General features: G+C 46.5%; 1 protein-coding gene across 3 annotated transcripts in view; it reads right to left on the bottom strand.

Annotated features, from left to right (window-relative positions):
- Positions 1–5510: 5510 nt before the first annotated feature.
- Positions 5511–21128, bottom strand: part of lilli (AF4/FMR2 family member lilliputian) — a 239161-nt gene continuing 223543 nt past the window's right edge. For all 3 annotated transcript variants that reach the window (XM_077662607.1, XM_077662608.1, XM_077662606.1), the window contains 7 exons: positions 20405–20792; positions 18919–19166; positions 14158–14358; positions 12628–12702; positions 12194–12287; positions 10710–11061; positions 5511–9323 (listed from right to left, as the gene is read on the bottom strand). In XM_077662607.1, coding sequence (XP_077518733.1) covers positions 9178–9323; positions 10710–11061; positions 12194–12287; positions 12628–12702; positions 14158–14358; positions 18919–19166; positions 20405–20792 — 1504 coding nt within the window. In that variant the 3' untranslated portion in view covers positions 5511–9177. The remainder of the gene's footprint in view (positions 9324–10709; positions 11062–12193; positions 12288–12627; positions 12703–14157; positions 14359–18918; positions 19167–20404; positions 20793–21128) is intronic.

Below are 21128 nucleotides of genomic sequence, written 5' to 3'. Positions count from 1 at the left end.
AAGTATACCGTTAAGAGTACAATGCGAAGCATCGCCGGTTAGATGCACAAGGCCTCTAAAATCGCACCAACGAACGCCACCCTTGCCTGGTTGCGGCGTCGTCCCTCGCGTTTGTTACTCCTTGCGAAAACGCGTTGCAGTGTTTGTCTTATTGCTTCAAGGAGGAAAGCCGAAGCCGCAAAGTGCGCGTCTTGGTTTGGAGCGACCCGCCGCGGTGGCTCAGTGGTTAGGGCGCTCGACTACTGATCCGGAGTTCCCGGGTTCGAACCCGACCGCGGCGGCTGCGTTTTTATGGAGGAAAAACGCTAAGGCGCCCGTGTGCTGTGCAATATGTCAGTGCGCGTTTAAAGATCCCCAGGTGGTCGAAATTACTCCGGAGCCCTCCACTACGGAACCTATTATCCTTTCTTCTTTCACTCCCTCCTTTATCCCTTCCCTTACGGAGCGGTTCAGGTGTCCAACGATATATGAGACAGATACTGCGTCATTTCCTTCCCCCCCCCAAAAACAATTATTATTATTATTATTGGTTTGGAGCGGGCCACGAGGCGCATGGTCCGCACATTCAGAACTGCCGATACATGGCTGACTCGAGTTAATAATTGGTTTTGGAGGAAAGGAAATGGCGCAGTATCTGTCTCATATATCGTTGGACACCTGAACCGCGCCGTAAGGGAAGGGATAAGGGAGGGAGTGAAAGGAAGAAAGAGGTGCCGTAGTGGAGGGCTCCGGAATAATTTCGACCACCTGGGGATCTTTAACGTGCACTGACATCGCACAGCACACGGACGCCTTAGCGTTTTGCCTCCATAAAAACGCAGCCGCCGCGGTCGGGTTCGAACCCGGGAACTCCGGATCAGTAGCCGAGCGCCCTAACCATGCACTGAGCCACCGCGGCGGGTGACTCGAGTTGTGACGAGCAGTTTTGTAATAGATCTTTCAGCCACGCATCTGTGCGAAATTTAAGGGGCCTATAATGTTTTCGCAAGGAATCGCCTCACTTGGTCAAGACAGTGCGTCGTTTTTCACAAACCTAGGCCTCGTGTGCACGCTGACGGAAGTGGTAAGTACATTCGGGAAAGGGGGTGGGCCGCCTGAGTGGCCTTTTGTCGTAGGTGTTAACGCCTTCGTGTTAAAGTGAATTCCTTTTACTCGGCATCCGCGTCATCAGGCATCGGCAATGTCGAATATCATACGATACATTTTATGTATTGGCATTAGGTCTTGCTTGACAAAACTGAAAGTGTCGAAGAATCGGTATCGAGAGTACATTTTTAGTGTATTGCGTATTTTAACGACACCTGATACTAAAAGAAAGGTGTGCCGCAGATTTTGAATCTGCTATGAGTCCGACTTTGGGCCGGCGGCGTCCGTTCTGGCGGTAGCGCACTAAAAAAATACCGTCCGTGGCGCTCGCATTTCGATGGAGGGGAAATGCTAGAGGCCCATGTACTGTGCGATGTCAGTGCCCATTAAAAGAACCCAAGGCGGTAGAAACTCCCGGAGCCCTTCACTACGGCGTGCCTCATAGCCCGAGTAGCTTTGGAACGTTAAACCCACATAAACCAAACCAAACCAGAAAAGAATTGGGAAGGGAGCATGCCGTTGGCCCAGTCAGTTGTCAGGCCCGGCTATAGTGTTGGACGTTCAAATACTCACTACGTATTTGCATCCGAGATCGGCCGGCAACACGACCAGGTACGTTGACCGCACATTTTGCTTTAACGCGGCAGTTCGGGCTAGTCATGACGGAAGCGTACAGCGGACTAGAAAACACCAGAAAGAAAGACACATGGGACACACGAGCGCCGACTTACGTTTACATCGGTCCTCGCTATACATAATATATAGGAAGATCGTGGCCAGCATCACGCATGCGCAGCAGGCGGGATATTCATGCGATGACGCAGTAGCTCCTTGAGCGATCTATGGCTTTGACAGGCATGAAGCTCCTAATCGGCCTGCTTCGATAATCTCTCGAGTTGTCATCTGCTTTTGTTGACAACAGTGAACACTTCATACGATTCGTTTTGGTTTTCGCACATGGACACTTGACCTGATTCATTCTGGTTCTGATCTTCACTGTTTTTGTTTGACTTACATTCTCTGCAGTGTGCGTCTAGAAACACACCTTGCTGTTTGGTTACATTGTCACAATCTTCCCGGAACCGATCATTCTACGTCATTGACCAACACGGTTTTTTGCCATATGTCAAAGAGATGCGTAGACAATTGAGTCAGTACATTCAGTGAAATTCGCTTGGTGCTTTTTTTTTTTGCACTTAAGCTTCTTTGAGCCGCCATGTTTTGTTATTCTTCGCAAATTTTGCAGCTTATAAGGAGAGGAAAGATCACTTTTACATTCGCCCGTTGATCAACCATTTTTAGGCGATGAGATAGGCAATGGGTTATGTACGGTACGGAGCACTCAGTTGTTTAGCGGGCGGTTGGGCAGTGTTGCTTTCCTTTGAACACATGCGCTTAAGAAGGCATTTGGTGACCCTGACCAGGGCATGCGTATGGTAACCCGCATCTCTGAGATGAAGAACCTGTTCATTGAACCTAACGGCCATAATCTCAGGCCACGACTTGCCCAAGGCATTCCTCAAGCATATCCCTGCAATACCTCTATTCAAAAGCTTAGAATGAGCTGACCCATACGAGAGCAATGGCTTATTAGCATGTGGCTCGTATTTCCTGTAGATCTGGTCGTCACGAAATAAGAGTCTGATGTCAAGGAATCGAATGCTGTTGTCCATTGGCATCTCGCGAGTTATTTCGAGACGCGATAAGCCTGCACATACAAACTTTAGCTAGTGATTCAAAAAGAGTTCAAACTGCAGTCAAGTAACATTAAGAAGTCGTCAACATACGTAAATGTATTAGTTACCTTAATGTCTGGTAGGCGGTCACAAAGAGCTCTGTAAGGTTCAGCTAAACATAAATCGCTAAGAATGGGATGATACAAGAGTCAATACAAATTCTCTCCTTCTGCAAACATGGCTGCCTCTCCCAATGAATAAAAGTGGACCGGAGGTACTAACTAAAACGTTCTAAGAAGCCACTGCTTGAAGTCGCAGTCTCTTTCATGAAAGTGTATCATTCAATGGGAGGAGCAACCATATTTGCAGGAGGAGGGAACCGCACCGTGAGAGAAACGGAGAAGTGCCGTGGTGGACGGCTCCGGATAAATTTCGACCAACTGAGGTTTTTTAACGTGCACTGACGTCGCACAACACACGGAGCCCTTTTGCATTTCGCCTCCACCGAAATGCGGGCGCCGCACCTGGAACTCGTCCAACGTTGCGTGCGGGCGAAGGCGAAACGCAAAGGCGCCCGAGTGCTGCGCGATGTCAGTGCACGTTAAAGACCCCCAGGTGGTCGAGTGCGAGTGAAAAACTTTATTGAGCTCTAGATTAGCTGGTCTTCTGCGGTCTTCAGATGGCTTCGTCCATCTTCTTGCAGAACGGTCAGTTGCCCTTAGTCCACTGCTCTGATGGATGCTGCTGCCAGTTGTGCTCACCGAATCATACCTTCTGGTACGTTACCCGTTACAGTTCCGAATTGGTAACGAGTACGTTACTAAGTTAACGGAAAAAGTAACGTGTTACTGCCAACACTGCTTGACATGCATATTTTTTCTGTAGATGTCCCGACATGTTATGCGGTGGATATCCCATTCAGGTGATATTACGGATATTTACTTGAATCAAGTCTCGTTAAATCTGTATAATATTCGTGACTAGGATAGAAGATTGGACTCATATTTTCTAACAGAAGATATCTGTAACATTGTCCACTCATTTCATGTTTGTGTTATCAGATTCATAATTCAATTAAATAATGCGACTAAACATGCAAGATTCACTGTCTCCAAAAGGAGGGCCTTAGCTCATAGAAAATCTTTGCTCTATGAATCTATGCTCAATATGCTTGTGCTGCACGACTTCTGCTTTGTAGAGTTTCTGTAGCCTAATCTGTTTCACATATGCTTGTTGTTTGACATTGTTGCCGTGCCAGTGTGATGTTGTGCAGATTTTAACTGTAAAAATGTCAGCACTGGGCTATTGCGTCTAGAATTTTAGGCAATGTAACTGGGCCAAGCTACATCATTGTCATCAGCTGCAGTCATTTTTCACGTCAAAATTGCAGATGTAAATTAGGCTTTGTAGACATTTTTAACGCGGGCCAAACAAGTTTTTTCTTAAAAATATCGATAAAAATCACCAGGGAATCTACAGTTATCTGACCATTAACTGATATGTTCTTGTTAAGGCCTATGAAAATCCTCGAGGACTTCTTAAGGACCACCCTTGGATACAGAATGCGTGGCCAAAAGGATACACGAGGGATGTCTGCGGGAGTTTCTTCACACTCCTGGGGATATCCGCATGTCTTCTCAAGATTTCACAGGGACATCCCTTGGATGTCAGTGTTGTCATTGGGTTTATTCACATGCTCACTTGGTGTTGAATAAAGCTGGAGGCCCCACTCAGCAAGTTATTCAGTTTCTCAGTTTTACCTTGTATGTATTTAACGTCGCATGCACGAATGAAAAGCAAAGGGATGCTTTTGCAGATGTCCACAGAGTTGCTCTGGCGTTGCAATTTTCCTCTCAGAAATGGCACACCCATAGGTAAGTGCAGTCTCTCCATAAGGGAGGTGGAGACAAATGATCTTGGCAATGACCATTCGTATCTTGGTAGCAGGGAATAATACGAGACAAAATTTGTGCCTCCTTTCCCCATGCCGATTAAGGAAGGCCACTGGCCCCCTTGCCCCCCATCTGCACACCATGCAGCACAATCATAGCAAGTGGTACTCTCACAATTCAATAACCTATGCAGTACAACTTTGTCACTGGCTACCAATGAATTGCAAGATTCTACCTTATTTTTCCCAAGCCGATAAGCAACTACCAAAATGACAGCCCTGCAACTATTCTCTTTCCTGGAGATAAATGCAGTGGCAGAGGTACATGGGATTCAACGCCCCAAAGCTGCACGTGGGCTATGAGATACACCACAATGGTAGTGAAGGGCTCCAGATAAATTGCAGACACTCGAGCTTCCTTAACATGCACAGACATCATGCAGCACACTGGCATTTTTGCAGCTTCACCTACATCAAAATGTGGCATAGTTATGCAATCCCCACTCGTGGTTGCGGTGTGCACTGCTTAAGCAACAAGCTCTGTTTTGCACTCCACCCAAGCCTTGCTTAGAGCGATTTTGCACGTCTCATTACGTAGCTCACACAAACAATGACTTGTCAAAGATAGCCACTATGCAGTGCTGGTTGTTGCCTTCATTCATTGCAGCTGCTTCATTTTCTGTCATCTGTGTGCAAACTGTCTCACACAACCAGCGACGACACAGTGCACGTGTAGACAGCGGCAGTTTATTCTGTGCACAATCCCTCGGGAACCTTTCAGGAAAGAGATCCCTTTTTATTTTTCTCATCCCTTACCACCAGTTGGACAAACAAAGCAAGAAGACAGGGAGATGAGGTTTCTTTTCAAATGCATATATTTTATAGCTTTTGTAAGAAAGCAAATACATCCTTTTTATTTCACATTTCTTGCCGAAAAACCATGACTCCACTACTCGTGGCTCAAAGAGGCAATATGACATCTCTGCACAATCCTCTAACGTGGAAAAATATTTACACTTATGTACAGCATCCTTAACACAAAAGTAACAAAAGCATCTTCTGGAGATATTTATATTTATATATATTTATATAGTTTAGAATATATACGGGGTGACAAGGAGAACGGATAGGGAGACTGGGAAAAAGGGAGAGGCCAACAAGAGCTACTCTTCAAGGATAACCTCTTCATGTGGAGGAGGGGCAAAGAAGGCTCCCTAGAAGGTTTTGGAGGAATGAAAACAGAACAAAAACGATCCACTCAGTCACAAACAGCCATTACGATGCATGTGAACAAGTGCAAGGACAACTCTAAGAGAAAATAAATAAAAATCTCCTCCCTTCAATTTCATATAGGAAGTGAGATAGGACTGGTGGCAGAGCACACAACTCCACTTGCCATGGCCATAATAAATGTGCGCACGAATGCCCATCCTCTCTGGGCAGGGAGGAAACAATAACAACGGTACAAGAAGGTGGCTGGTAGGGCTGGCCTGCAAAGCTGTCAGAAATCGATCTTGAAGCAGCCCTCAGAAGAAATACTATGGCATAGCAACGAGAGGTACAACACACTGTACACTATGCGTGTTCACCAGAATGGGTGACTGAACTACCTGACATACTCCTCTCAACACCCCTTCTTACCCCCTCCCCCAACATACACACTTGCGACCAGTACCACTGTCCAGCATGAAAAAGTCACCCACAGTGCCATCGGGCCGGTAAAAAAATAGTAAGAGCGCACTTGCATATCGAGCTGCTTTGCCACCCGTTGAACAACGTTCACGTCGTACAATTGTGGCGACTATGTATATATTAGTTACGTCTGCATCTGTTCCATTGGCTGCTTCTATAAATAAAAAAAAATTCGAGGCAGGAGGAAAGGCCAGCATTAGAAATCCATCATATAGGCCAGTAGTCTACAACTTGGAGACAGAATGGCCCTCTCGAAACACCCCTCTTTCCACCACTGCTTAGGCGGCATGTTCCCTGATGTTTCAGGATGTCAGTGCCAAGCAACTGTTCCTCACCACGCTGATGAACGGGAGTAAAAAATCTTGCTGGGAAAATAAAAGCAAAACGTGGAGAGGAACAAAATAAGAGAGGGAAGTAAAAAGAAGTTAATGCTAAGCTAAGAGTTACCGTCTTGGAAAAGACACCAGAGAGGCAAGTCGCCAAGTACCCGAGCCCACCTCCACAGGTTATCAAGAAAAAGAAAGCAAAGATGTACAAATGAGAGGAACCATCCTTGCACGCCCAACTTTCACTGTTTTTGCTGACCTGTTCCTTCAGTACACAGTACATTATGGCACTTCCAAGAAAAAAGAAAAATACTGTGATCTTAAAGCACTTTGTCATTGTAGTAGTAAACTTGCAGTTACGACAAGCACCCGCTTTTGTCTCTCATTTGGTTGCGGGCACAAAGCAAGGCTCTGATGGCATCAACGGAGGAGATGTGAAAGCGAAAAAGAAAAAAGGCATTTCCAAGGCCGGCCCAAGTTGCCACCGCTGTTGCAGGGTCCAAGGCAAACTTTCCCACTTGCATAGGCTCTGCTGCCTACCAAGAAATGCATCAAACAACCAGCTGTTTCTTAGTAACATTAGATAGGCAGCCTTTCAAAAAGAAGAAAAACTGATCTTTCAACAAGACCTTTGTACCCTTATGGGAAGAGCAGAAGTGCGTTTAAAAACGGATAAAAACAGCGTAGCAACCTGAAACACTTTTCTCATCTCGCGGTTGTGATAAAAAAAAACTTTTTTCACAGCAGAGTGCAAAACTAAAAAAAAAGCATTAACAGTGTTTGAATGAGTAAAATGAAAGGTTTTTCTGACCAGCTTACAAGAAACTTTTTCCTTTTTTATTATTCATTCAAGCATCACCAAGAAAGGGTTGAATGCTGCACTGACTGGGTAGTGGAAATAAATAAAACCCAGATAAAACTGAAGACATTGTGCTTGGTTGCCAGTGCACTTGCACGAGACAAACGAAGAGTAGTTCATGTATATAAATATATATAATATATATAGATATGTGTGCGTGTATGTATGTGTGTGTAATATGTATTTCTGTATACATAAATGGCTATCCCTGCAATTTTACATATGTTCCCCTCCCCAGCCCTTACCCAAGCCCCTCGTCCCTGATCATTCCTGCCCAAACAGAAAACGCCAGAGAACTGTGTTGTTGCATGTGGCTAAAGCACAGCGGTCTACTACACAAACCCCACTTTGCACAGTCATCCCCAGCGCGCATTATTTACAACGGGGATTTTAAAAAAAAAGGACAGGCAAATGGTTGAAAAAGAATAAGTGTCCCATGAGAAATGAAAAGGCAGGCAGACAGAAGTGCCGTGAGGTTCGCAGAAGCACTTTGCACATTCCTGGATGAGTTCTGGAACAGCCTCACAAGAGCTGGAGAAACTGTTACAAATGCCGGTCTGCGGAGAGGCGTCAGCTCTCTGTACACACAGCCGCCTGCCGTCTAGCTGCTGAGCGCATTTCTTTAGAGTAAAGTGAAAAAAGAAGTGTGCCTTAAATCACAGAGGAGTCTTTTGTGCCTTTCCAGACTTTCTTTGAAAGAAACCGGAAAAAATCTGCCATGTGAGAACAATTTCCCATATGTGCAAGGAAACTGCAGCTCTGTGCAAATGCAGATGAAATAATCAAGGAAGGAAAGGAAGGGGGAGTAAAAGTTTTAATGACACTTTACATCATTCCTTGCACAGACAAAGGCCTCTTCAAGTCCCCAGTCTGGCAGGAGCCGCGCTGGGTTTGCATCATGACAATGAGTTTGTACAGTTCTTATAAACAGGGAGAGCAGCAATGCTACTTCCTGGGCTTTCCTCCGCATGCCTCTGCGCAATATATCACACGTGGTTGTCTGCCTGTGCATGTGACGCCCAATTCATTGGCCACGGAGAACTAACTGTCTCATCCTTTTTGTTTCCCATGGCAACACACATGTGCGGCTAAGTAACAGCACAGACTCTGCAGAGAACAACAAACATGGCTCCTTGCCCCGTATATACACGTTCCTCCCCACTGACACTGCCTCTGCTTACGGCCTGTCCCTGTGACAAAGACAGGCCGCCCGCTTCTTCTTTTCCTCCACATACCCACTTTTATGTACACAAACGTTAACCACAACAACAATGGGTACTGGCGGCAACAAGAACGAACAGCGCTCCCCATGGGGGAACAAACTCTAAACAAACAGGGAAATAAAGGCCACCAAAGGCAATGCAAGAAAGAAAATCAAGAGGTGCCACTGAGAACAGGTTGTGAAGAATCCATTTAAAAAAAAAACAAAGACAACCAGAGGGCGAAAAATAGACAAAAACTGTGATGTGTACATCTACATATTGCAGCACACACACAGCAGCAGCACTGGACGAGAGGGGAGAAGTGCCTCTGCCGGCCACCCACGAAGACCACAGTTCACACAGGGGATTCCGTGCCTCAGGCGATGAGTGAGCTCACGGGGCTGGTTTGGGCGACGCAGGCAGCAGCGGCAGGGGGCAGCCCCCATCACGTGGTGCTGCAGCCATCCGTGGAACCGGTGATGAAGCGTTGCCGTAACCGGCACACACCTTCCTGCATGTACTTGACCAACTCGGAGCACGAGCTGTGTAGCGTCAATTGGCCACAGTCCCTGTCGAGCTCCTGGAAAAACTCTGCAAAAGAGAAAACGAGGAGGGCGGAGACATTTTAGTGGGCGGCTATGAGTGCTTGCACAAGGCATTCAACTGAAAGCTCTCCTAGAATGACTACGACAAGTATAGCCACAAAAGCATGCCACTCAAACAGCCCAGCTTTGTTTTTTTTTTTTTTTTCATCTATTGTCCCATTTCATCACGTTTTCTGCGCAGCAGAGAGTCCCTGGAAAGTGTCAGTGTGCTTGTTGTTGCGTGCCATAACCACAAATTCCCACACTCGCTTCCCAGCCAAGCGGGGTGCTGTTCATGCTGCCTGAAGGGTGGGGCACCTCAGAGAATACGCCAGCATGAGTCGTTGATCCATGTGGACCCTAAGGTAGGTGCTCTCAGGGGCTGCAGTACAGCCACTGTGGTGATTTCATTGCCCCAAAAGATGCCAAAAAATGGTCAGAGTGTTTCCTTTTCTGCCGCAGGCTTATTCACACACAAGACTTGCATGTACACAAGACTTGCACGCTACTGTGAACGGTTTAAAAAATATCTTCACACCAGAGTCAGTGCCTCAGAGGGAGCTAAGTGGGGTTGCGAAAAGGAACTATCGTAAACGCTGCTTGTTAACACATACCGTATACACTCGTATATAAGCTGCCCTTGTGTATGTCCCCCCACCCACAACTTTGGGCCCAAAAATTTGGGGGGAAAATAAATAAAATAAATAAAACTAGCCAAAAATGCACCTACTTCCAAAAGTGCTACAAGATGGCACCAGTTATTTTTCCCACCACATCCGTTATAATCATCGTTGCGCAACACATTTCTGCGGCTTTCTGTTTCTGGTTATTCACGCTGCCTTGTCCAGTGCCATTTGGTCTTTGTTATCCGGTGCAGAAGCGAGTGTCCCTCCAGCAAGTGTGCACTTGGGTTCTGCACATGTGGCATTCATTGTCAGTGGACACCATATCAAGGAGTTTTAGAGCCACGGGGCTGTCAAATGCAATGGACAGCATAGAGGATGACCAGCTTTGGGAGCACGCCAATGAGGCGAGCTCGTCCGGCAGCGGTGAGAATGCGATGAGCTGAGCTCGTCCAATGCCGATTAGCGCGAAAGCGGCGATGAATGGCGAAATGTTCGTATCTGTCGCCAGCTTTTTAATTATCTGACACAGTAGTCGCAGTGGCAACAAAGTGTGTTAATGTGTGGCTATAGACCTGATTCGTGTAAAACCTGCACCTGAGAAAATTTGATGAAAAAAAGTGCGGCTTGTACACGAGTATATATGATATACCAGTAAATCAGCTAAGATAAAATTATTTAAGGTTTTCACCTCGAAATCTGGTCCATGAAAACTCACAAATACTTACTCATCCTGTGACACAAAACTGCCGCAACTAAAGCCCACTCACCTCTCAAGTGCGAGCGGCAGGTGAGCTGGTCGGCCTGCTCCCACAAGTCGTGGCAGCGGTGCAGGCACGTCAGGTTTGCCAGTTGGCGCTGCAGCATCAGGAACTGGGACTGTGGGAGTGCCACGGCGCCCGGAGAGGGTGCTGCTGTCGCCACGGCTGACGTGGCCGCTGCTGGCTGCTGTCGGCTTCCCCCATGGCCGTTGCTGGCCAGCTCACAGCTGCTGTAGCCGCTGCTCTGGGAGCCCACACTGCCCGCAGGTGAGGGCGTAGGCGAGTGCGGCGACGGCTGGCTTGGAGACTTTCTATTCCCCACAGCAGCCATCGGTGGAGAGGCGAGCTTGCCCAGTGAGCACTGGAAGTACAGGCACAGCCCTCGTTAGTGTAAGTTTCATACCACTTCCATAAAAGTGCCTTCAGACAGTGCAGGGCGACTTGGCAAGTGTTTTGACCCGACAAGATGAAACATCAGAGGTTTTGAAAAGTACTGTACCCTCTGAGGCACACTTTGTGGAGTTCTCGACCAGCAGGCTTGAGACCACTAAACATGTGGCCACAATGTGCAAAGATTCCCCAATTGTGTTGTCTTCCCACACGCAGCTGAGCTATTCTACCATAACAAAAAGGCTGCCCCACCTCCCCATTTTTTTTTGTTTATTTCTCCTTTGGGCAACATACAGGTATTGCCCACGAGGCAAGACAAAAGGAGGTGCTAAACCTCCTGACTGGGTCTTGTCCTCGCTTGGGTACAGCAGCAGGAGCGGTATTGCATTACACAACAAAAAAAGGCTGTCCTTGCCATCACTTACACAACAGACGCATCACAAACAGTTCTTGTAAATATATACAGATAATAAAATAATAATACACACTAAATCATATACAAAAATGGTACAGAAATGCAATACATTAGGGTTGTTCGAACCGACATAATATTACATCAAACGGAACCAAAGGTACCAACTCTTTCACAACAATGCAATGACACTGTGGAACACCTGGCAATGGTTATGCCAAAGGACTGCTTTCTGCACTCAACTCATAGGCTGCCAGTGCCTCCTGGTGCCCCAACAAATGGTGACCAGCGAGCTTCTCAATTCGGCGCAACTATCTGGAATCCATTACCTGAAATCCAACATCCAATTAACTGATGTTTATCTTGCATGCATGAGATCCTTGCTGCTCTTATATCTGCTGAATGCTCAAAAGAGTTGTTGTGCAACACCAAACTCCCAGCTAATATTTTAATCGGATCCATAGAGCTCATTTCTGGTGTTTTATAGAGATGAAGCCCCTTTTGCCATGCCTGCAATCGTAGATGCATGTATGCATATATCTTCTTTATATGGCCTCACAACCACTTAAATCTGTACAGAGTGGGTGGCACCGCATAAAAAGGAGACAATCTGTGCAAGACAGACAGAAAAAACACCTTTACACAAAAGCGCTTAGAAGCAACTCAACAATGAATGAAATTTGGTAATTACCTTTTGGAACTCGCTGAGGGCACGCATGTTCTCACGAACATCTTGCTTATGCAGCTCGTAGAGCTTTTTGTATAGCAAAGATTGACATCTTAGGCTGTAAAAGCAAAAGAAATGTGCCAATGACATCAACATGTAACACAAGTTTGCAGAGAAAGAATGGAAGCCTCTGACAGTGCAAATCAGTACAGAGACGTGCTAGATACTATGACAATGACGGCAGTCAAATCCACTGTAGCTAGACACTGAATGTAATGAATTTACCAAATGAATTTACCAATTGTTGGTCTGACCAACAATACTTGGAAGTGCCAGCTGATTTACAGGCCAAGCCCACTTTCTAAACGTGTGCAGTGATTGCACCACCTTTTACTCATGACCCCTTCCTTGATGGTTCAAAGCAAGAACAATGCAGCCAACCAAAAATGCATACGCACCTCAGCACAGTAAGCTTGTTGTCAATGCTGCCATAAGCATCATTTTGCAGCTTCTGAAATTTTGATGAGATGTACCTGCAGTAAGAATGGGAGATAGAATCAATGGTAATACGCATCTCTCATAAAAAAAAATGAGAATACAAGCACATTACAACAGGGCAACTCCACAACAGCCACCACATAACTACAGTCGAGCCCGTTTATAACGAACATGAGTGTCGCGCGGCATCCGTTAGTTATGTCCCGAAGTTCGTAGTAAGTGGACCACAGCTTTAAAGACAGTTACTTGTCAAAACACAAATTTTTTTGTGAAAAACTCCGTGATGAACGTCTGTTTTTGCAGCACAGACCCAATGAGGGAGGTTTCCAGTCCATTCAAAGCAGAAGCGTGCTCGCCGAGGCCCTTGGCATAAGCAAATTGTCTGAGGCTCTCTATGTAGCCCATTGATACAGGCGCACTCATGGGTGCTGGCTCCGAAGTTTCATCCGATTCTTCCGCGTCACTCCCATCCCGCACTTCAGAAACGATGCCCTCATCCGTGCACGCGGTTCCGCAGTGTCGGCGTCGTCATCGACAAAAATAAAATCATTCCAACCAATGTCATGACCCCCCATGTTGGAGTCGATGACACGCTGCCACAAATCGCCGCCGGGCTGGTCATCTTACGAAGCATCAGGCTCGGCATCAGACACTCGACAAAGCCCGCCTTGCAGAAGCAGTTCCGCTCGCCAGTGGCTGTCACCTCTGCCCAGGCCGCTTTCATCATCTCTACCGCTGAATACAATGGAAATGGGCAAGATGTTCCCGTACGCCATACCGAATTACAACCAAGGCCCGAGGTTTGAACGAAGCCAACAAAACGTCCGCGCCACAACAAGAGCGACAAAAAGCGCACGATAGGGTAGACGTGCAACGCACACAGGTGGCAATCAAGCCAATCAACCCAAAGGTACAGACACACAGCGCCAGCGGAGAGACCAATGAGGGGAGTCCGTGAGCATCAGTGCAGCCCCCTCTTCGCTCCCACGGAAGGCCTGCTTCACGGAGAGTGGCCTCCGAGATCAGCCGAGGCGGCGGCGCGGTTGATCACAGAGGCCACGCACGAATTTTCGAGAGAAGAGGGGAGCAGAGTTGCGAAGAGGGGCGGGAGGGCGATCTTGGAAGGCGCGTCGGCGGGAAAAGGGTAGCTCGCCTACGATGGGGCTCGGGAAAACATACCACGCGCCGGGTGCACAAAGGGGTCGGAGACAGGTTATCTCGCATCGCGGCGCCGGGTTTACACCGTCCGTTCGCTGTAACCAATTAGCAGGGCTTAATGACATTCGTTATACGTGTGATTTTGTGCCATTGAAACGATGTATATTTTGACGGTTGCACAGGTCTCGTTCGTTGTAAGCGAAAGTTCGTCTTAAGTGGGGCCGTTATATGTGGGCTCGACTGTAGAGCTAAATGCATTCCATGCTTAAAACAAAATGCCTCGTGCAAATTACACAACAGGAAGTGCTACTGCTGAGGGCGCTGCTACTCACTTGATGAGGGTGAGTGTCTCCTTGTACATGCGATACACGTTGTCGCTGTCAGCCCGGCCATGCTCCATGGCGTTGCCCGTGAGGATGAAGTAGAGCACAGCTTCCAGATACTTGACCGCCTGGGCCGTGCGGTGTGTCTCCCGGTCAGCCTCGTGCTTCAGCCGCTTGGCCTCGCACAGGAAGTAGTCCGAGCTGCCATTCCTGCGGAGTGAGAGAGAATCGTGTCGTCATCTCCTGGTTCAGGAAGTTCCTCTCCTGTCGTGCCAGATGTCTAGAAGGCACATCGTCAACAAGGACGGCATTTTTCACCGTTAGCAAACAACACAACAGGAGTGCAAAAGTAGCATAGCGAGCACGGTGCATAATAATCGGATGGAATACAGCATAAGCATTCAGAGGATACTGATGACAACATCTGGTCTAAGTTCACCGTAAAATTTTATGGTTTGCCTTTTGGGAGCTCTGTTGACCTTTGTTCATTAAGAAATTCAGCGCTGAAAATGAAATATTCTTCCCGCCACTCAACAGGAACTCATTAACCTGATCCTCCCTGATGCTCTCGTGACATCCGGAGCCACAGAGACTGGATGGTGGTGTGCGATTCCAATATTTGTATTTAAAATATATTTTCGCCCTATTTTGAGCTTAAATACATATATACAAACTTGATGCGTATATCGGCCAGAAAGGTTTAAGGGATGAGTGTTCTTGGAAGAAAAAAAAACATTACTGCTGTGCTGCTCACGATCCAGCCGCCTGGTAATGTTACCAGCTGATGAATTACGCTCGTTTCCACACACCTTCAGACATTTAAGATGACTGGCATGCATGATGCTTTGAAAAAAAATTTTTCCCATACATCCGCATCCCATAAATTTTTGCGGCCGATAGTAGATTTGCTGCTAGAGTTTGAGGGGAGAGTTTAGTAGAAGAGTTTACTGGGTCTCACACACTTTATTCTGCAACATGCAACCCTAATAAAAATTCACCTTTGCATCCTCTTACATCATGACAACACTACCCCAAAAAGAAACTTTTAGCACTGCTGAAAAGTAGTATACAATCACTGTGACATGAACTATATCTCGAACGGTTTACCTGCACGCATTCTCAATAACCACAAAAAAATCTACTTGGCAGTAGCCATTTGCACCTGAATACCCCCTCAAACACCAAAGGAGCAAGTGGCCCATATTTTTGGTTGCATTTTCTTCTTCGTAATGATGCACAAGACATGAGTACACATGGATCCCCCCACATGGTATTCGCCTACGACCACTAAATAATTTATATTCAAATTTCTTCTACCACGGTGTAAGAGTGGGAGAGCCACAATAGGCTTTCAAGCAGCTCTCAAAGCAGGAAAATGTGTTATGGACCAGCTGTGGATCGACCGCAAACACAGGAAACCTTTGTTACAATGCCAGTTTCCAATGCCTTGAAATACTCGTACGATCGACAGTTTTTCGTGATGCACAATAAACTCCAACAGGTGCTGTACTCGTCACCACTGAACAAAATTGCAAAATACATAGCGATCTGGTTCGCACAAACCTGAAAAATGTGCCTTCAGCCAGCAGTTGGCACAGTCAACAGGCTATGCTGTGTACCAAGCCTCTGCTCCATTCTAGATTGATTCTCACCAACGTGCGCCACATACACTTCAGGCTCTGAAGCTAAGCAAGGACAAACATGTTTTCAACGCGAATGAAGGCTGTGCAGACAGAGAAGAGGCATGCAGAAAAGGTGAGTGCCATCGACCTGCGACTTCATTTGTTTTTGCCTCAGCGTGCGCCACTAAATATAGCAGCAGGCCTCTCCCATATCCCTCAAATTAACCCTATCCTGTGCCAGCGGTGACCTTCTTATCCCCACAAACCACCTAATCTCGTTCACCCATCTAAAATTAGCTTAACACACACACACAAAAAAAGTCTTTTCACTTAACAGCCATGAAAAGTTGCAGCCATATTGCACACAAATTTTACTTGGATCGTTCTCATAATTTATGCTTGTCAGGTCTACCGGGCATAAGAAAGGTGGAAGGAAATCTGAGCAGTAGTAGTAATAAACCTCATTTTGCAGACTCAACATTACTTTGTTCAGTGAAGAGGTCTAGTATGCTTAATGCTTGCTTGACAAAAGAGCTTAAAGCTGTCGTGAAGCATTTAATCTGCTGCTGTGTACTGAATCATGAAGAATTGTAAAGTGGCTGGTCATCACTGGCAGTGTGACAATCAGATACTGCTATCAGAGCAGCATAGTGCAGTGCACTGCTAACAAAACGCAACAAGCAGGTTCAGGAAACAGAGTAGAACCTTGGACTATGATGCATGTGGGACCATCCTTCCACACTTCCTCGCAATGTCTGAAGGCAGAGCGCCCGCTGTAAAATGCTTCTTCAGGCGCACGCTGTTCACAACTGCCAAGCCCTCTTGTATCGGCTTTGCCCATTGCAAGCTGCACTGTGTGCGAAAATTTTCCTGAAACTACACCCTTCTTGGCACATGTAGCTTAATATACACACATTCTAGGCTGTAATGAAATGTGTGGGGTGAGAGAGGTCGCAACGACCTACTCACAGTAGCTAAGCTGGCTACAGCTTTGCCGATTGTGCTACCCATCTTCGCTGACACACTACAGTGCTACTCGTCAACTGCGTCATGGTACCGAAGCTATGACGTGCTGCGCTTCACTTTCCGACCGACGACCATGCAGTGGCTGAGCCAGCCGTACCAGCTCTCGACAGTTGTCAACTTAATGGTTTGACTCGTCAACTGCGTCATGGTACCGAAGCTATGACGAGCTGCGCTTCACTTACCGACCGACGACCATGCAGTGGCTGAGCCAGCTGTACCAGCTCTCGACAGTTGTCAACTTAATGGTTTGACGCAAAGCCTAATATTACCACATGCGCGCTTTCGCCGCGTGCTTGCAATTTTAAGACTGAAGAGCAGGTAAGTGACAAGCGCGAGACGCTGTAAGTACAGTAGCTGACCAGTTTTTCAGACTTAACGGGACCTGAAAAATGACTAGTAATCGAACAGTTCGAAAAATCCGTGAAATAAAAAGAAATCACTGTCCTGAGAAAAAAAAAACTGGCTTTAAAAATTGTGAACTTTGCCAGTTTCCTGTGTTCCATTTGCAAGTGATAACAGATTGAATTTTAGCCATGCTTTCTGTGCGATACGGTTTCCAGTCATGGTGCAAAGGCACCGCAATGGACATGCCACGCAAGGTAGGAACTGCCTGTTTCGATGGGAAAGGACTGTCGTGAAGACCAGAGAAGGAACCCAGAGGAAGTGAGTAGAAGCGAGTGCTAACGACTGCATGCCTAATCCCATGTCCCTCAACTGCCCCACACCACGGGCATTGTCTCAGCTATGGCATGGCAGGTCCTGCAGCTGACCCGCTTTCAAAACCGCGCATCCAGGCTTGCGCGCTCCTCTTTGTAGACCCCCTTGATGACAATGAAGATAATCTCATTCTGTTTAAATCCAAGCTGGCGCCTTTCATGGCAGCGGAAAACTGGTTGGTTGTGAAAATGCCTGCTTGCATCTATATTAAGTCAAAGAAACAAACTTCTGGTCAAAGAAACTATAACTATCTCCTCAGAATTGCTGGCACCTAATTTAGTCTAACTTTTAGATTCCACAGAGTTCGAAATATCGGTTGTGAAATATGTACACGCTCCCACGAGGTGCATGATGGTTCCTCAGTGAAGTCCGAAATGTTGTGCAAGTCAAAATTATTGGCCCAAAAAATCGGCTGGTGACTAGTAAGTGCTCTTTGGAAACGTCGCAATGGTTGGCCATGAGTTCAAAATACTTCGAGTAGCTAAAGTGTGGTGCAGATCGAATAAACTAGCAAGCATTTTTTAACAAATCATTTGAATTTAGTCGCACACCCTTACAAGAACTGCAAAGCCATAGCATACTAGGCAGATATCGTGTTGGGCACATCTGGCCTTCGGCATAGCTTGGCACAGTTTTGGTCATTTAAATGCTTTTGGCACTACATGGCACAGAAAATCACGATTGTATCAAAACACAAATGGCATACGCATCACTCCTGAATGGTGAATCAGAGGTCACCATAGTCACGTGAGCCGCGAAAAATGTGCGATCTCATCGCTGTTTCATTCTTTGAATTCACTACAATGCAGCCCACCTTGAGAGCTGGAATGACGAACACTTAAAAAGCAACAACTGATTTATTCACCTACTTAAAGCCTTGCATGACCTGTACTGGTCTCTGATGCCACAGTTATCGCTTGGCTCTTGTAACCGAAGCAGCATGAGAAAAGAAATTCAATTATAAAGTATTTAGCAGTCGCAGGAGAATACCATGTGTAGTAATGCCCAACATACAATATCAAAGAAGAAGACAAAACCAAAATTTGGTGTCTATGCTCTTTTAACGCAGTACAATGGCAGTAGAGTATACAGAGGCCTCTATTTTATATACACCTTTTCACACACGTGCCGATTGACTGCGGCAGCACCTGTGAACACATGCTCCTAGAGCAGAAGTGGAGAAAGTTAAGGTACGAAGCTCTTCCCCCAGTCTGGCATTGTGAGGGTTGTGAAAGGTCACAGAAAGCTGGGAGAGTACGTAATGATTCATGTATCCAAATGCACAGTGGAACGGCACGCTGATCAGTTTAAAGAAGAAAAGTAGGACAGTGTTCCATCCTGTGTTCCTTCTGTCTGGAGCATGATGCTCTGCCATGCTGTCAGAGACGTGACCCACTGCACTCACTTGGATTCCCACTCCCGCTGTGAGTTGTATGAAAGGAGCTGGGCAGGGTTGCCACGCTGGTCGTGCCTGTCGGAAGAGGGCTCGTCCTTCTTCACAGTGGCCAGCAGGCCTCCAGCTCCGAGTGGCGCAACCGACAATGGCCCGCAGCTGCCCAGTGACCCCATTCCGCCCATGCGTCTACCGGGCGTCTCGTGCCCATTCAATTCGCTCTGGTCCGAGCTCGACAGAAGCCCCTCCCAAGAGTTCACCTGCGCAGAATACAAGCCAAACATCTCCTTTGTTTCGTGCGTTCTCCTTTCTTAGAAAACCAGCAATGTATGAAGGATCTCATGCTTTATTTGTGTCCTCCCTACATTACCACTATTTAGTACGGGCCCCACTACTGCAACAAATTTAAACAAGCTGTATACAGACAAGAATCCTGCATGCAATGGCAAGAGTAAAATGCACAATTTACTGCCCCTCTCTTTAGACAGTTTACCGTACACAGATCACATGGCTTATACCAGTATATATTGTCTCATAAGTACTATATTAATGCAAAAACAATCTCCTGCTTGTTACAAAATAATCTGCCATACCCAGCGTACTGAACATCAAAAATCCCAAAATGCCGTACCAACTACGATAGACAAATGCTCCAAAATACTGTACCAACACTTCTAAATGATTACAGTAGGTTGGCCTTTTCTGAGTTTAAGCAGTTAAAACCAATGTACATTCTTGGATGATCTTCTGTTTGTATGCATATATATGCGTGCATTTAGAACTTTCTGCATAAATTTTTACGTTTGGACATGCTCTCATGCTAATAGGTTGATGAAAATGATTTCTTGATATAAGTCTGTAGCCATTTTAGAGTATGTCCTTTTACTTTCCGCTGCCACTATATTTCTAACATTTTGGGGCATGGGACCCCTCAAGCCATCGTGAACAGCTGTTCCCTCGTCCTCCTGTGCACTTTGGCTACATGATTAAAAGCATATACAAGAGGCCAGAAAAGTGCAGAAATACTGACAAACGATGTCAAAGCTCTGTGCATTATCTTACCATACAGAGGACTACAAATCTGTGTGCATGCAGAAAGAAAATGAAAGGCAAGTTTGAGCATTTTTTGAGAACAAAAATGGCCCCCCGTTTCTGTATCAAACAAGTGCTTGCACCAGATGCCAGTGCTGCATATGGCATGTCCATTGCAACACTTGAAATGGAGATTATGCCAGTACAAGGACAGCAATAGTACTCAACTGCTGCAAACTATTTGGACAGCAAAGTTACCCCGACATCAGTTTGAAATTATACCGAATGTTGTCATCAAGAGTAAACAAGCATGTGTGATCTGTAGTACGTCATTTCATGCGTAAAACATAAGATATAGGACTTAACATGCCAATGCTGCAATCGGCTACGAGAGGTGCTGGAGCAGAGGACTCTGGATTAAGGTTTTTTAACGTACTCTCGCTAGAAAAAGGAGAAAAGGTCTCACCTGACTAGAAGAAATAGTGTCTGTGCTGCCCACCATGGCGACTGGGTCAGAGATGCGACCATCCGGTGCAGGCCGAGACTTGTTTGGCGCTGACCCGCCATCCAAATGGGACCGGCTCCGTGAGCCTGACTCCTTCTTGTCCCGATGGTGGTTGTGATGCCTCTTGGTGCTGGACTTGTCGCTGGATGGTGTGGTCTCCCGTCGGGAGGCTGAACCTTTCTCGGAGCGGTTCTTGGAGGATGACGAGGGCCTTCCACGGTGCTGCCGGGAGCCACTTCGCTGGCTTGAGTATGAACTCAGGCTGCTGGGGCTGTCACATGAACGCTGTGGCTCTGGCCATGCAGACCGGCTTTCCGACTCGTCATCCGGCCGCAGCGGCTCCGCGGGCCTGCACCATCGAGGCAAATACGCCACAAGTGCATTTAGTAAATAGGGAAGGTGACAGCTGAGTCAAGTACTTTAGAATGGCATGAAGTGCCCAAGTCAGCCAACACAATAAAAAATGTCTTCAGCCAATGTTCACAGCAAGTGCACACTGCTTGTGCAGTCTGCAAACTAAAAGTGATTCAATGTGCTCCCAAAGACAGGCAACTTCTTTACAAGGACCATGTAATGCAACAGTTAAACCAACTGATGTGAAAGAAAGCAACTGAAAAAATTTCAAGTCTTGAAACATCATGTCGACATTGCAGAAAAAGATGCAACAAAAGGCTTACCTTGGTGC

This window comes from Amblyomma americanum, chromosome 4, assembly GCF_052857255.1.
Source record: "Amblyomma americanum isolate KBUSLIRL-KWMA chromosome 4, ASM5285725v1, whole genome shotgun sequence".
Taxonomy (NCBI): domain Eukaryota; kingdom Metazoa; phylum Arthropoda; class Arachnida; order Ixodida; family Ixodidae; genus Amblyomma; species Amblyomma americanum.
This window is presented reverse-complemented; position numbering and strand designations above follow the sequence as displayed.